Source organism: Lepisosteus platostomus, chromosome 17 (assembly GCF_059453375.1).
Source record: "Lepisosteus platostomus isolate fLepPlt1 chromosome 17, fLepPlt1.hap1, whole genome shotgun sequence".
In the NCBI taxonomy this organism is placed as follows: Eukaryota; Metazoa; Chordata; class Actinopteri; order Semionotiformes; family Lepisosteidae; genus Lepisosteus; species Lepisosteus platostomus.
In genome coordinates this window covers 20,690,686-20,702,935 of record NC_142627.1, presented here as the reverse complement: position 1 = coordinate 20,702,935, position 12,250 = coordinate 20,690,686, and the positions used below count along the sequence as shown (strand labels likewise).

The window sequence follows — 12,250 nt, the reverse complement described above, 5'->3', positions numbered from 1 at the left end:
CAGCGTCGTCTGAGTATTCTTAAATCACACATTTTTGTTTTGCTATCAGCAAGGAAGTAAAGTGGTATGTTTCATGGGCTATGTGGTCCTGAAACAAGATTAGGTGCTGTACTTCATAAATAGATCCACCCACTAACTCACAGTCCCCATTCATACTCAATGTTTCTCTAGCACAGCTGCACAATGGACAATGCCTGTCCTTAGATACTGCTTCTCCCTGTCATTGCCAATAGTATAATGGATATATCAGTCATCTTTGTTGCATGCACTGATAGACAATTTAGCAGTTAATCAAGTTAAGAACAATACCTTATTTGTACCTGAAAACTATCGGGATTTATCACCAAATATTTTCACCTTTTTTAAATAGTATAAACATTTAACCTGTAAACTTGTGTAAACAGTTTAATGGGCAAACGTTTCTGTCGCCAGTTGTAATGGTCCTGTCAGATACTACTGATCCTGACAAACGGTGCAGTTACTGCAACGATTAGTCCTGTTGTTTCTGATATCAACCCTTGAAAGAAACTGTTGTGGCTTGTAGAATATTAACAGGTCTAAAAGGTCTTTCAGAGATGATGGGGTATTTTAGCTGCTTTTTAAAATCTTTTTCTTTAAAGACCATAGTTCTGATATGATTTTTTTTATACCATCACAATCTTCCTCTGTTAATGCCATGATCCACATCGGTAGGCTAACATGAAATAAAGGCTGATATACAGCTTGTAAGCTTCTTAGAGAAAACAAGGTTCTGTCACCTTATTGATCGTAACTGAAATATTTGCCAAAAGCATGGTGAGCTAAATGTTTTGAGATCACATTTGCCATTTCTGCATAATAAAAGTTTGGTAAACCCCAGTTCTTGGTAATCACCTGCTCCTATGGTCTGAATGTATGTCTTCTGACTGTTTTCCCAGCATCCTTTGCTCATACTCCACTCCCAACAGTATCACTCCCAGGGCAACTGTGGCTCATTCTATAGAAGCATTCCAGCTGCCTTGTCCATTGGCCAGACGACTGCCCCTCAAGCCTAACGTTAAAGCCTGATTGTCAGTTTCTACTTGTGTGGAGTAGCGGCTGTAGTTCTGGTTTAAATCTTCTGGTCTAGAAATTGTGGATGTGGGTACAGAGTTGGCATATACTGTACCACTGTATTTATACTTAAGAAGAGTACTCATACTAATGGAGTACTCTTGAAGTACTCACTCTGGGCAGTAAACTGCCCAGCTGTATAAATGCAAGTCACTTTTGATAAAAGCATTAACCAAGTAAATTAATTGTAACATGGGGAATAGGTCAAGAGCATGTTACTGTAATAAGACTAGAAATTGTGTTGCTCTGAGATTTGTTCCCTATGCTGCTAAAAAATTCTCTTAACACTTTGCCTTAATTTGCCAATGTAACCTGCTGTTAATGTGCTTGCTCATTGATGTTAAGGGATTAAAGCTGTTATTGTCCTTTATTTTAACACAGCAAAAGTTGATTTGGAGTTGCAGGAGACTCAACTGACTGTAGCACATAAAAGGTAAGAGAATCTCTTTTCGGGAGTTTAGTAGTGCAAGTGGTAACCTTGCTCTTTAGATCATTGAACAAGTTTCAAGACTGAAGGAATATCTTGCAATTTTCCTAATTCCTTTTCTGTGGTTCCTCCAGTGCCATTGAGTTACAGTTCCACCCTGGATTCTCAGTCAACCAATATGCACCAAACAAGAACTCTGATTCTTCTTATATTGAGCAGAATTTCAATCACAGAAATTCCCAGACTCCATTGAGACATGTAGATGAACACCAGTCTATCTGCCATTATGAGTTAGGTTATGTTATGGAAATGCTGCCTTTGAAGTATGTTTTATACTATACACTAAATAAAGCTTGTTATGAGTTGTTATATCATTTTAAAATAATTGACATTTAAGATTGTACATTCTAAGTACAAGTTTTATTCAACTAAAATCATTTTAAATGTACATATTTGTAAATTAAGAAATGTGCATTGCTTACGATATGCAGTTTTGAAGTTGTATTTAATGGTATTGGAGTGATTCTGTTTGTCCAGTTAAGTTCTGTGTAGTTTTGGTAATGCAATTTATGGTGCATGTTTTCTCACTGTATTTCTTATTACATTTTCTAAGATAATGTAAGAATATGTATGATTTATCTTATCCTGGAATATTATCATGGTCGTTGAACCAAAAAATTGTTCTGTTCTTTTTAGTCCATGTTTAGATCACATAAGGCAGGTTTTCCAAGCTGATTCAGAAGATCTTGTGATGAGTTGAAGGCACACAGGTCTGTGTTTATCTAGCTGAGGCAGGCAGACGGGAAAGGCTCCAGCCTCCTATTAACACTGACAGGACTTGGAATGTCTTCACCGAAACTCCAAACAATGAGTTCATTGCCTTACAATATTGATCAAGAGCAAAAAGTAAAGGAGCTGACACAGTTACATTTGTTTCTACAATGGGATCTAAAGGCATGCTTTTTGCTCTCCCTTTAAATCCCTTACATGGATGGGTTCAGAAATGGATTGAACACTCTTTATAAATAAACTATTTCAGTAAGGGTGCTGTAGCATGCCCTTGTTTTGAAGAATATGCCTGTGCCGCCATGTTCTTCCTTCCTTCAAGTGTTGAGGTCTTATTACTGTACGTATGTTTATTTTTGTTTGTAAGTCCCTGTAAAACTACTATATTGTCAAGACCTTAAGAATGTTCCATTTGTCGCCTCTAGTTGTGAGAACACAACTTCAGTGACTTCAGTGAAGCATCTTCAGTGACATGCTTAGTGAGAATTGAACTATGCCAATTAATCCTGTAAAGTAAATGAACAAAGAATGACAGTTTCGGAGAGTACTGTAGAAGATATGGACTATTTTGTCCACCTGCAGTTGCATAAATGAACATTGATTGTCTGTACTTTGCTCTAATAGTTGGCTTTGCCACTACTTGATAAGTCCCTTATCTTTCATTTAGCACAGAATTAAGGGAGTTAAAAGACTTTTGACATTTCATTTTGTAGGCCTTATTTTGTTGCATAGTGTTTCTCACTTGCCATCATATTTTATTCCTATAAAACGTTTTTATGTTTTTAGGTAGGGATAAACCAATGTTGTGGATTAGCCTTATGCTTTTGTTCTGGAGTTCTTATAGCATTGAACTAAATTACTGTTGTCTGCAACTAGAATGATAGAAGAGGAAATGAGACATTTTAATAATTAAATATTCTTAATCTTTATTCAGGTTAACTTAATATTAGTTTTAAGGTTTGGAATCTGCTGATACAAAAAGTAAATCAGCATTTTACATTTATGAAGTCTGACATGTAGACAAAACATTTAAAGAAATTTAATCAAGTTACAAAAAGAATGCAATAACCATGGCCAGAAAATATGGGTCTAATTTTTTGTGTTTTTGTTCAGAGATTCAGCAAACTCTTAATCTTGCTTTAACCTATAATCAAAATTGATACTGGCAGCTTGTAAGAAATTACTACACGAATGCTTTGTGTAAAATAGATGCATCAGAGAACATCATCCTGCTAATGTTTCCCAAGTGCTAAAGAGTCTGAGTTTGGAACGCACACAACCTTTTGCAATAAAATACTGCACTTCATTTCAATAAGTCTTTTGTTGCGAGACAGTTAATTTCAGATATCCCATTCCTTTGTTTCCCATTTATTTTTTAAAGTGTTTTACAACAATTCCAAGTCTGGAAATATTTTAACAGTTTTTAACCGACTGAGCAGTCAGCGGTGTTTCTGATTCATAAGATATTCTCATATTTCACTGGCAGCCTTCACTTAAATATCAGAATATTTCTCACAATGTAGAGGTTTAATTTTCAAAAGCATTTATAGTATACTTTGGCTTTAATAATTATCTACTTAAAGTCCATGAGCTGTAATGTGGAAAGCTGGACAGGTTGTTTCCAACTTTGGAAATTACAGAATAATTTCCCAAGTAGCATACTATACATTTCCTAAATGCTCCATATATTTCTTGTTAGTTGAAATACCTACTTTTAATTAGAAACAGAACTTTCTACCAAACTTTCATTTATTTAGGTGTTAACAACTGGTCAAGCCTAAATCCTACAGAAGACCTGTGCAGGTCACCCTTAACCATCCTGTGTACACTACAGGAATTAATCACTTTATTTGCTACCATGCCCTTCATAACATAGTACTTATGGTATATTAGTATTATTTCGCTTATGGTTTATGTGACGCATGAAAACTTAGCAAACAAAATAGAGTTGTAACTTTTTTGGACAGGAAAACTTGTGGGTTGTGGGAGTGGAAGAGAAGGAATAATATATAGGAACTCCCCCCCCCATGAGCTGTTTGGAGATGTCAGTGGTGAACTGTCTAGAGCAGAGGGGGTCAAACCAGAGAAGGTTCATCCTCCTTAATCTGCAGTTGGGAAACAAAGTACTTGGCACTATCAGGCCAATTGACACGGAGGATTCTGCGCAAACAAATGCAATGAAATCCACCCACCCTTAAGTAGTGCTTGACATAAATTGTAGGGATAAAAACCTGGGAAAGGGGAAGAAAAAATACTGTACTGTAATACACATTTTCTGATTTAAAATTAAGATTGGAAAACAATATCTGCAAAATCAGTTTTCTCCAATTTACAGTATCCTACAGTACAGTATATGTACAGTAGATTGGCTCATTAGGATGTTCCTGTAACAGTCCTTACATTTCAATAGCAAGTTATAATGGAGTATAGGAGCCACAGTTAAATGGATTTTTAAATTGTAAATAATAAACCAGAATATCTTGAACAATATTATCACAAGAGCAAGCCACCCATATGGTATTGTAGATTTACTTTGTTTTGTCTTTTTTTCCCCAGTTTCTTGGAATTAACTGTATTCTTCTCAGTCAAACCTAAAATGGCGGAGAAGGAGGTTTCACCAAACACCTTCTTCTCTCTGTGGCATGAGTTCTGTACGGATTTTAAAGACTTGTGGAAGAAGGAAAACAAACTGATTCTTCAAGAAAGGTACAGTATGGACATGTTGTACTTTGTAGAGCTTACTGTACATCATTTTATTTCTAGTACACTATAACCCTTGCTTTCTTCAAACAAATTAGTTACTTTATTGCCGTCCACAGCAATGCATGTCTGCACCACTCTTAAGCTTAAAATAAGTATTTTCCAAATTGTCCCCCACTGGGTGGTTTTGTTTTTATGGAAGGAAGACATTTGCTTGTGCAGCTCCTGGTTTCACAATCAAAAATATGAGCTTCACAGATAGTACTCCAAGAATGTGAGGCTTTGTGCTCAATAAAATGTTTTTAATAGATGTATCCCTAAAAATGGACTGTTTTACTGTGGGATATTTTTCTCATGAGATTCATTCCTTGCTCATTTTTTAGACTTCAGGAATTGATTTATTATTTTTCAGCACTGTAACCACACACTTTGAACCTCACACTTGAGTTTTACATGTTTTCAAAACAATTAAGCGAGGTTTTCAAAACTGTTTCCATAAAGCAAAAGGTCTGTGAGCAGTGTTTGCACAAACCTGATTTTAATGTGCCATTACCTCAGGTACAGTACCTGCAGCTGTGGTATTTTTTTGTTATCCCACATTTGTTTGCAATAAAATCATTCATTTGGAGAATGTGACAGGTCTGCTCACCTTTCCATGACTCCTGCTTGCTTTTCACTTTTGAAATATATTATCCTTCCTGGCAAGCTATCTATAGGACTGCTGTAGAAAATGAAGCATCTTGCTAAGGTCAGATTTATAATGCTTTCATATTTCACCTTTCTGTAGTGATGCAAAATAAAAGTCTTTGTTGTGAACGCTGAAGGTGTAACCACTGCATTTCTTGAATTAAATACAAGTCTGCTACCTCCAGGACTTTCTTCTTTGATCCAAGAAGTGCCCTAAAAGTGGCATTCTTATCCACAGTACTTAGTACAATACTTGAATGTGATGAATGGATCACTGGATGTTGTTTTGTGTTACTGAATCCCAGAAGAAGTAAAGGGGAAAATTTTCACTGGTTTTTACAGCTTTAAATTCCCTGTTTAATATCCGTTTATCTGTATTGCAGTGCTTTTCTACAAGTTTAAGCACCTGATGTGTAAACTTAAGTTAAAGATCTTCTAAAACTGTTGGGTCTTTTTAAATCATCCTAAATCTTTGAAGTTACGGAATATGTTTTGGTGGAGTTGAAATTGAATTTGAGTTTAAAGTGAATATTTAATATGTGCCTGCATAGGAAAACATTACAGATGCATCTGAGAATTACAGAAAGCTATTTGATCACAGTTTGATTTCCTGAGTACTGGAATGCAGAGCCCTCCTAGGCAGGCAGAACCTATGCTACAGTATGTACTGTCTACGGTACGCATGTTCTCTCTGGGCTAACTGCTCACTCCGTAATAAATGAATTATAAAGGCAGTATCCCCTGTAGAAAAAATACTCGGTGTCAGGTCTGAGCTTAAGACATCCCTTTTTTAGCACTTGTGAACTTATTGACAACTGAATAGGCAAGAGTAGCGTCTACCAGTGTAATTAGCACTGCTTTTACATCATGAAAGCTCTTCCTTACCTACTCTGAAGACTCTGAAGAGCACTAGGAAGAGCAGCAAATAATATGGTAATGTTCAAAATTCAATATTCTGTCATTAGAATAAATTGTGCTAATGGTGGCGGAGCTGAATTCATTAATTTAATATAAGGAGCGTCATGACTTCAATGAAACTATAAGTTGTTTCAGAGAGACTATGAAAAATGGGATTGACTAAAATAACAGATTGCAAATAATGTCCCATCAATTAGTAATGCCACAAAGACTGGAATAATCCTAGGTTTAAACTAGCTAGGTTTAAATGAGTACTTAAATGTTTTCTCTCTAAAACAATTTTATAGCCTATACAGTATAGCCTTATGTTAAATTTCTTTCAAAGTATAGAAAAATCAGTCTTAAATTGTTTTATTAAAATGATAAAAAAAACAGTTGTACCGTTAGTTAATATTCCATCCCTACTGTGTTTGGTATTGTTCAACATGAGTTTCCCATAACACGTACCATATGTTTAATATTAGATTATATCTGCTTCATTAAAATTCATTGAAAAGTGGAAAGCTGGTGAAATGAACCAAATCTATTTTTTTAACCTGAATAATAAGAAGAGTGCTTGTTTCATACAGTTTCTTATTGTGGTATGATGAGGGTATTTGATAACATTTTTAAATGTCAACAAATAAAAATTAGTCTGTAGTGCTGGATGTTGATAAAGACTGGGATACTTTTTGTTTGAAAACTACACTCAGTTATCAAAGATATCTGGCTACATATTTAGTTTGAATTGAGGTACATTTTGTTTCTTTAACCTTCTGCCTACCAACATTCCAACAACAAGAAAAGTTTTGTCAAGTATAACTCTCAGAGGGCTCAAATGACTTTTTTTTGTAAATCCACTGAGTCTTAGAATAAGATGGATTAAAATAAAAAATCCTCTTATTTACTGTTAATCCAAAATACTATCTTATTTTCCTTATCAAGTGAATTATTTTATATACTTTGTACAGTATATTACGATTTTTTGATCATTTTTCACAGGCCCAAATGAAACTGACTTTTAAAAAAACATGAATATCAATTACATTTTCTGTTCTATTTTCATCATTTGTTAAAATGTGTTCTGAGCAAAGATATGATACTCATGCCCTAGCTTCTTTTCGTATCTTCAAATGATTTTCATCAAATGCCTTAAAACTACACAGCATCCCCAGGTTAGCTATAAGACCCTTACATTTCATGGAATGCTTTGTTATTCCTTAACCGGATGTCTACTGCAAGCTGATAGTGTTTGCTGTCGCTGAAGGCAGCACCTGAAACTTTGAACAATCTGTCTGTTGTCGCAATCCATTAATTTGTCGTGTATCAGCAGACTTTCAATTTGGGTTTAAAGGTGTCTCAGAGTTGAGTCTGGTTGGAGCCATGAGAAATTAATCTGTCTAACGCAGATATTTAGACAAAGTTATTAATGTTAAGTGGCAAGTAAGTGGTACTCTTCTCACTGGCCTTAACGATGGGAAAGTGTTTCCCAAGTACTGATAATGTGTGCAGACGAGCCAGGCGGAGACTCTGCAAGACAGTTACAATGATTTTGGGTCATTCCATATCAAGATAAACTTTTGAGTAAGAGTGCAGCTGACCTGGTCTGTGCTTTGCTTAAACAGAATTCCCAAAGGGTGTGGTTTTGTGGGGAACCCATGCTTGAATACTTAATGGCTGTAGCTAACAGATTGTAACTTGGGTAAGCCCCGTAAAATTGTTACTCCTAGACAAGCCTATTTGCTATTTGATGGCTTGGAACAACTACAAACACTTGAAGTGAGGATACTGATAACCAAGAGGCTGTCTGCTGGATAACTTGAGTATGAGTTGTGAACGAGGGGAGACCCTGTGGTCCTTCTCGTGCAATCATGCAGTAAGCACTGTTACATGCCCTACTACCTAAATCTTCAGTTGCACTAAGGTTGCACTTCAAAATTTGTTTTTCAAATGTTTCTCCACAGTGTAGAGAAATGATTGCCGTTTCCCAAGGCAATGTACTGTAAATGATAAAGACTCTACCAGGCTTTAACTCAGAAGTAAAACTGGTATTAGAAAACAAACACTTTCGTTCCTTAATTGACACAGTTAGAAACTGACTTTACCTAAAATTTTACTTTTTGTTGAAAACCTGTGATTTTGCTACTCATACAACTGATGTACTCTTTTTTTTCCCCATAAGTACCATGAATGAACAGTGAAATGACTGACAGTCATATGTACAAATGAATTAAAGTGGTGCCGTTCAATTAAAAGGGACAAAGGACAAATGAACCTTTAAGAAAAATGAGTTAGTGTGAGGATTTGTACTCAATGGAATCGTATATACTGTAGGCATTTTGACCCAGAAGTGCTCAGGCCCCAAGCTATGGCCTTTAAACAAAGGTATTGCTCTAATTTGTTTTTCCCACCATGTATTTTTTACTGATTAAAATCCAACATCAAACACCAAGTAGTGAAAAGCAGATTTCCTCATATAGAGTGTTACAGTATATTCTAAATATAATTATAATCACATACATTTAGCTGTAAAGCATTGCTTTGCTCAAACCATTAGAGCAGCAAGTTTGTATGCTTTGCAATTGTTCTACATTCGTCCTGCATTATGATTCCAAATACGCTTTTTCACCTAGAAATATATGCTTTCTGTCACTAAATCTGCATCTGGTTTGCTTCTTAAGACTTCTTCCCAATACTCTCTAAATCCTTCCTCCAACTGCCCCGTTAAGCTGTTACAGCTAAAGGCCCCATGTAATTGTCATATGTCTGCGTCTCCTGCTCCTTTAATTATTACTGAAGTTTTCAGAGTCAAGTATGACCTCGAACAGAAACTTGCCATATTTGGTTCTGTAGTCTTAGATTTGTACTGGCTGTATCAGGATACAAACCTCTGACCTTCCCAAGCTGAGCTATCATGATGGCATAGGCTATGATTTAAGCACAGAAGGGAAAACACAGATTGGTAACCTCATAATGTAGTCAATTTTTTAATGGCTTAGAATGTGTTTTTACTGCGTAGTGTTTAAATTAACCTGCTACTGATGGTCTGGCTCTTGCAACCGAAACAGACCCTCTTGCCTTGGCTGTGTTTTATAAATGGCCCATAATTCTCTTCACTGTAAACATTTCAGGGTTTGCGTGGTCTGGAGAAAGTGCATACTTAACAGGCAAAATTTATATTGAGAAAATAGTTGTTTTGTTTCAATGAATCTGTATGCATGCAGCGCAAAATAATACAATATTTTATGTTTTAAAGAAGTAAAATTGCTTACCACATCATTATATGGAAATGAAGATCTCATTTTTTATTAGACTGAGTTCATAATGTTTCAGGCTCATTTACTTGTCACAGAGTTCAGAATCTGGAAGTGGCACGTTATTACAGCTTTAGAATTATTAATGTTTTTGCAGTTTAATAAAACCCCCATTTGTTTGGAAGGTTAAATCTAATGTAATGAGCATTACTTCTCTTGTAACGTTCCTCCTTCCATTTCAGAGAATAACGGAGAAAAGTAACTGTCGTCAATGCCTTTCAGTGTCTAAATCTGATCAGTAGCCAGCTATGCAGTTGGTACAAAAGAACTAAAATCTTTTTTTCCTGTTTACTAGCACGCACTCAATTCATTACACAGTGTTAAAATGTTCCTAAAATTTCAGTGTTAAAATTTACCCCACTGAAACTCAGAATAAGTGTTCTTTGGGCGATCACAGTCAACATTTTACTGATTCACTCCTTTTAGTTAATCTTTGGTTTTTGGGGTCTACAGTATGTTACCAATTATTGTGTAGGAAAGAAATCTTCTACTTGTGTTTTAGAAAATAGAATTAGTAATGCATAACTTTGTTTTTCTTCTCACTAAATGAGTGTTAGGACCTGAATGTAGTAAATAATTTCATTTTAATAGTCTGTCATCTTCCTATCTGAGAAATTAGAGGTTTTGAAAGCTCTGAGCTCCACTGGAAAAAACACAGGCGATTTAATAACTTCCGACTGCAAAGATTAGGTAACCTTGGTACATGGAGTTCTGTCAGGTCAAATTAATGTGCGTGAACGAAAGACAACTTCTGCTTATTCCTCACAGGAAGGCTGAAGCCACTTCATTTACTACATACAAGGAATTCAAGTGTTAAAGGAGATCACTGGAAATTGTAAACAAAGACCGGAGGGAATGTGAAGAGAACTGTAGCTCACATTTACACAGCCAGTTTCCTGTCAAAATATAGGCTATCTTCTGCCAGAACCTATTAAAACCTATTATTATTATTATGATTGTGTTCTAGCCCAGTTAGGGAGCTTTCTGCATAAGTTTGCCTAATGGGAAATTAATGTTTCTCTGCTTTGACTTTAGGAAACGTATTTCAGATGTGAGGTTTTGGACAAATATTGTGCCTTCTTGGATAATATCCACCCATTTTGTGCAAACCTAGCTGCTTGTTTTTTATAATAAAATGAATAGTATTCAGTGGCAGTCTGCACACTGGTTGAACTCATGTGTTACAGAGGCTAATTGGCATAGAATGATGAAACTGATACAGGTGTAATCTGTTACTATCACAGGAGTTGCCTCGTTTCTGTTGAGACATGCACGACTGCTTTAAGTCTGATCTGGCTTTTCTTGTTCTGCTGTTTTTTGAAACTTAGAAAGTTAGAGGTTGTCAAAAAGTGGTAAGGTACAGTATACGGAAAAGCAGTAACTGTTTTAGTGGCTGTGTATCACGTTAAACTGAATGTTGCTGAAAAAAGTAAAAAGACTACATGTTGAATGTTCCAGATTTGGAAACAGAAAGTCACCTTCATGTTCATTGTTGATGAAACGTTTAATAAAGCAGTAAATAATCATCGGGAGGATTTTAATTTGAATGTTTTATACAATAAATATATAAAGGAGGTGTCAAGACTTATGGTGTTACTTTACAGCAAAGTTAGTGGTAAAAATGTTTTCTGTTTCTAAATAACAGTACTATATACAGTACATTTGCGTCTTTTAAATTGATCACATGGAATAAACCTACGCATGCCGACACAGCTACCCACCTGAATAAATAATAATGTCCACCTCACCAAACACAAATTATAAACTCAAGGGGGATATTGGTTTTACACCATTTTCATGTGAATGACTGTAATTATTTATCTTTGTTTTATATACATGTACACTGTACATCTTCTTATGTTTCACTTTAAATTAATGTGGGAATAAAAATACTTGAATATATATATATACACACCATATACTGTATTCTATATCACTTTGTGATGACCTACCAGAAGCATTTTCAAATATCTTTAGGAAGTGTTCAATTATTACTGAAGATCAGCATGGGTTAGGGAAATATTTCCCTAATGCAAATGAACTTCATGATTTATGAAAAATAAACTGCTGCATTTAGTTCTGATTACCTAACTATAATGCTGAACGGACATGCTGAGAGGTAACCTTTAACAGCAGTGAAATTAATATAATTTGTGCAGGGGTGAAAGTGACGATGCTGTTATATTCTGAGAACCCAAATGGGGCAGGACCACGTGTACTGCTGGTGACAAAAGTGCTATCAGGAGCACTGTTTGCTCAAAGCATATTGTGAGGAGGTTCTGTTTCATCCCTTGTGAGAAAGGTTAGGTACAGTACATGTAATCTGAATTTAATATAAAGGTTAACT

At 35.5% G+C, this 12,250-nt stretch overlaps 1 protein-coding gene across 1 annotated transcript in view; it reads left to right on the top strand.

Annotated features, from left to right (window-relative positions):
- Nucleotides 1–12,250, top strand: part of fmn2b (formin 2b) — an 85,747-nt gene that overhangs the window by 70,823 nt on the left and 2,674 nt on the right. The window contains exons 16-17 of the mRNA XM_088610154.1: nt 1,474–1,525; nt 4,862–5,011. Coding sequence (XP_088466280.1) covers nt 1,474–1,525; nt 4,862–5,011 — 202 coding nt within the window. The remainder of the gene's footprint in view (nt 1–1,473; nt 1,526–4,861; nt 5,012–12,250) is intronic.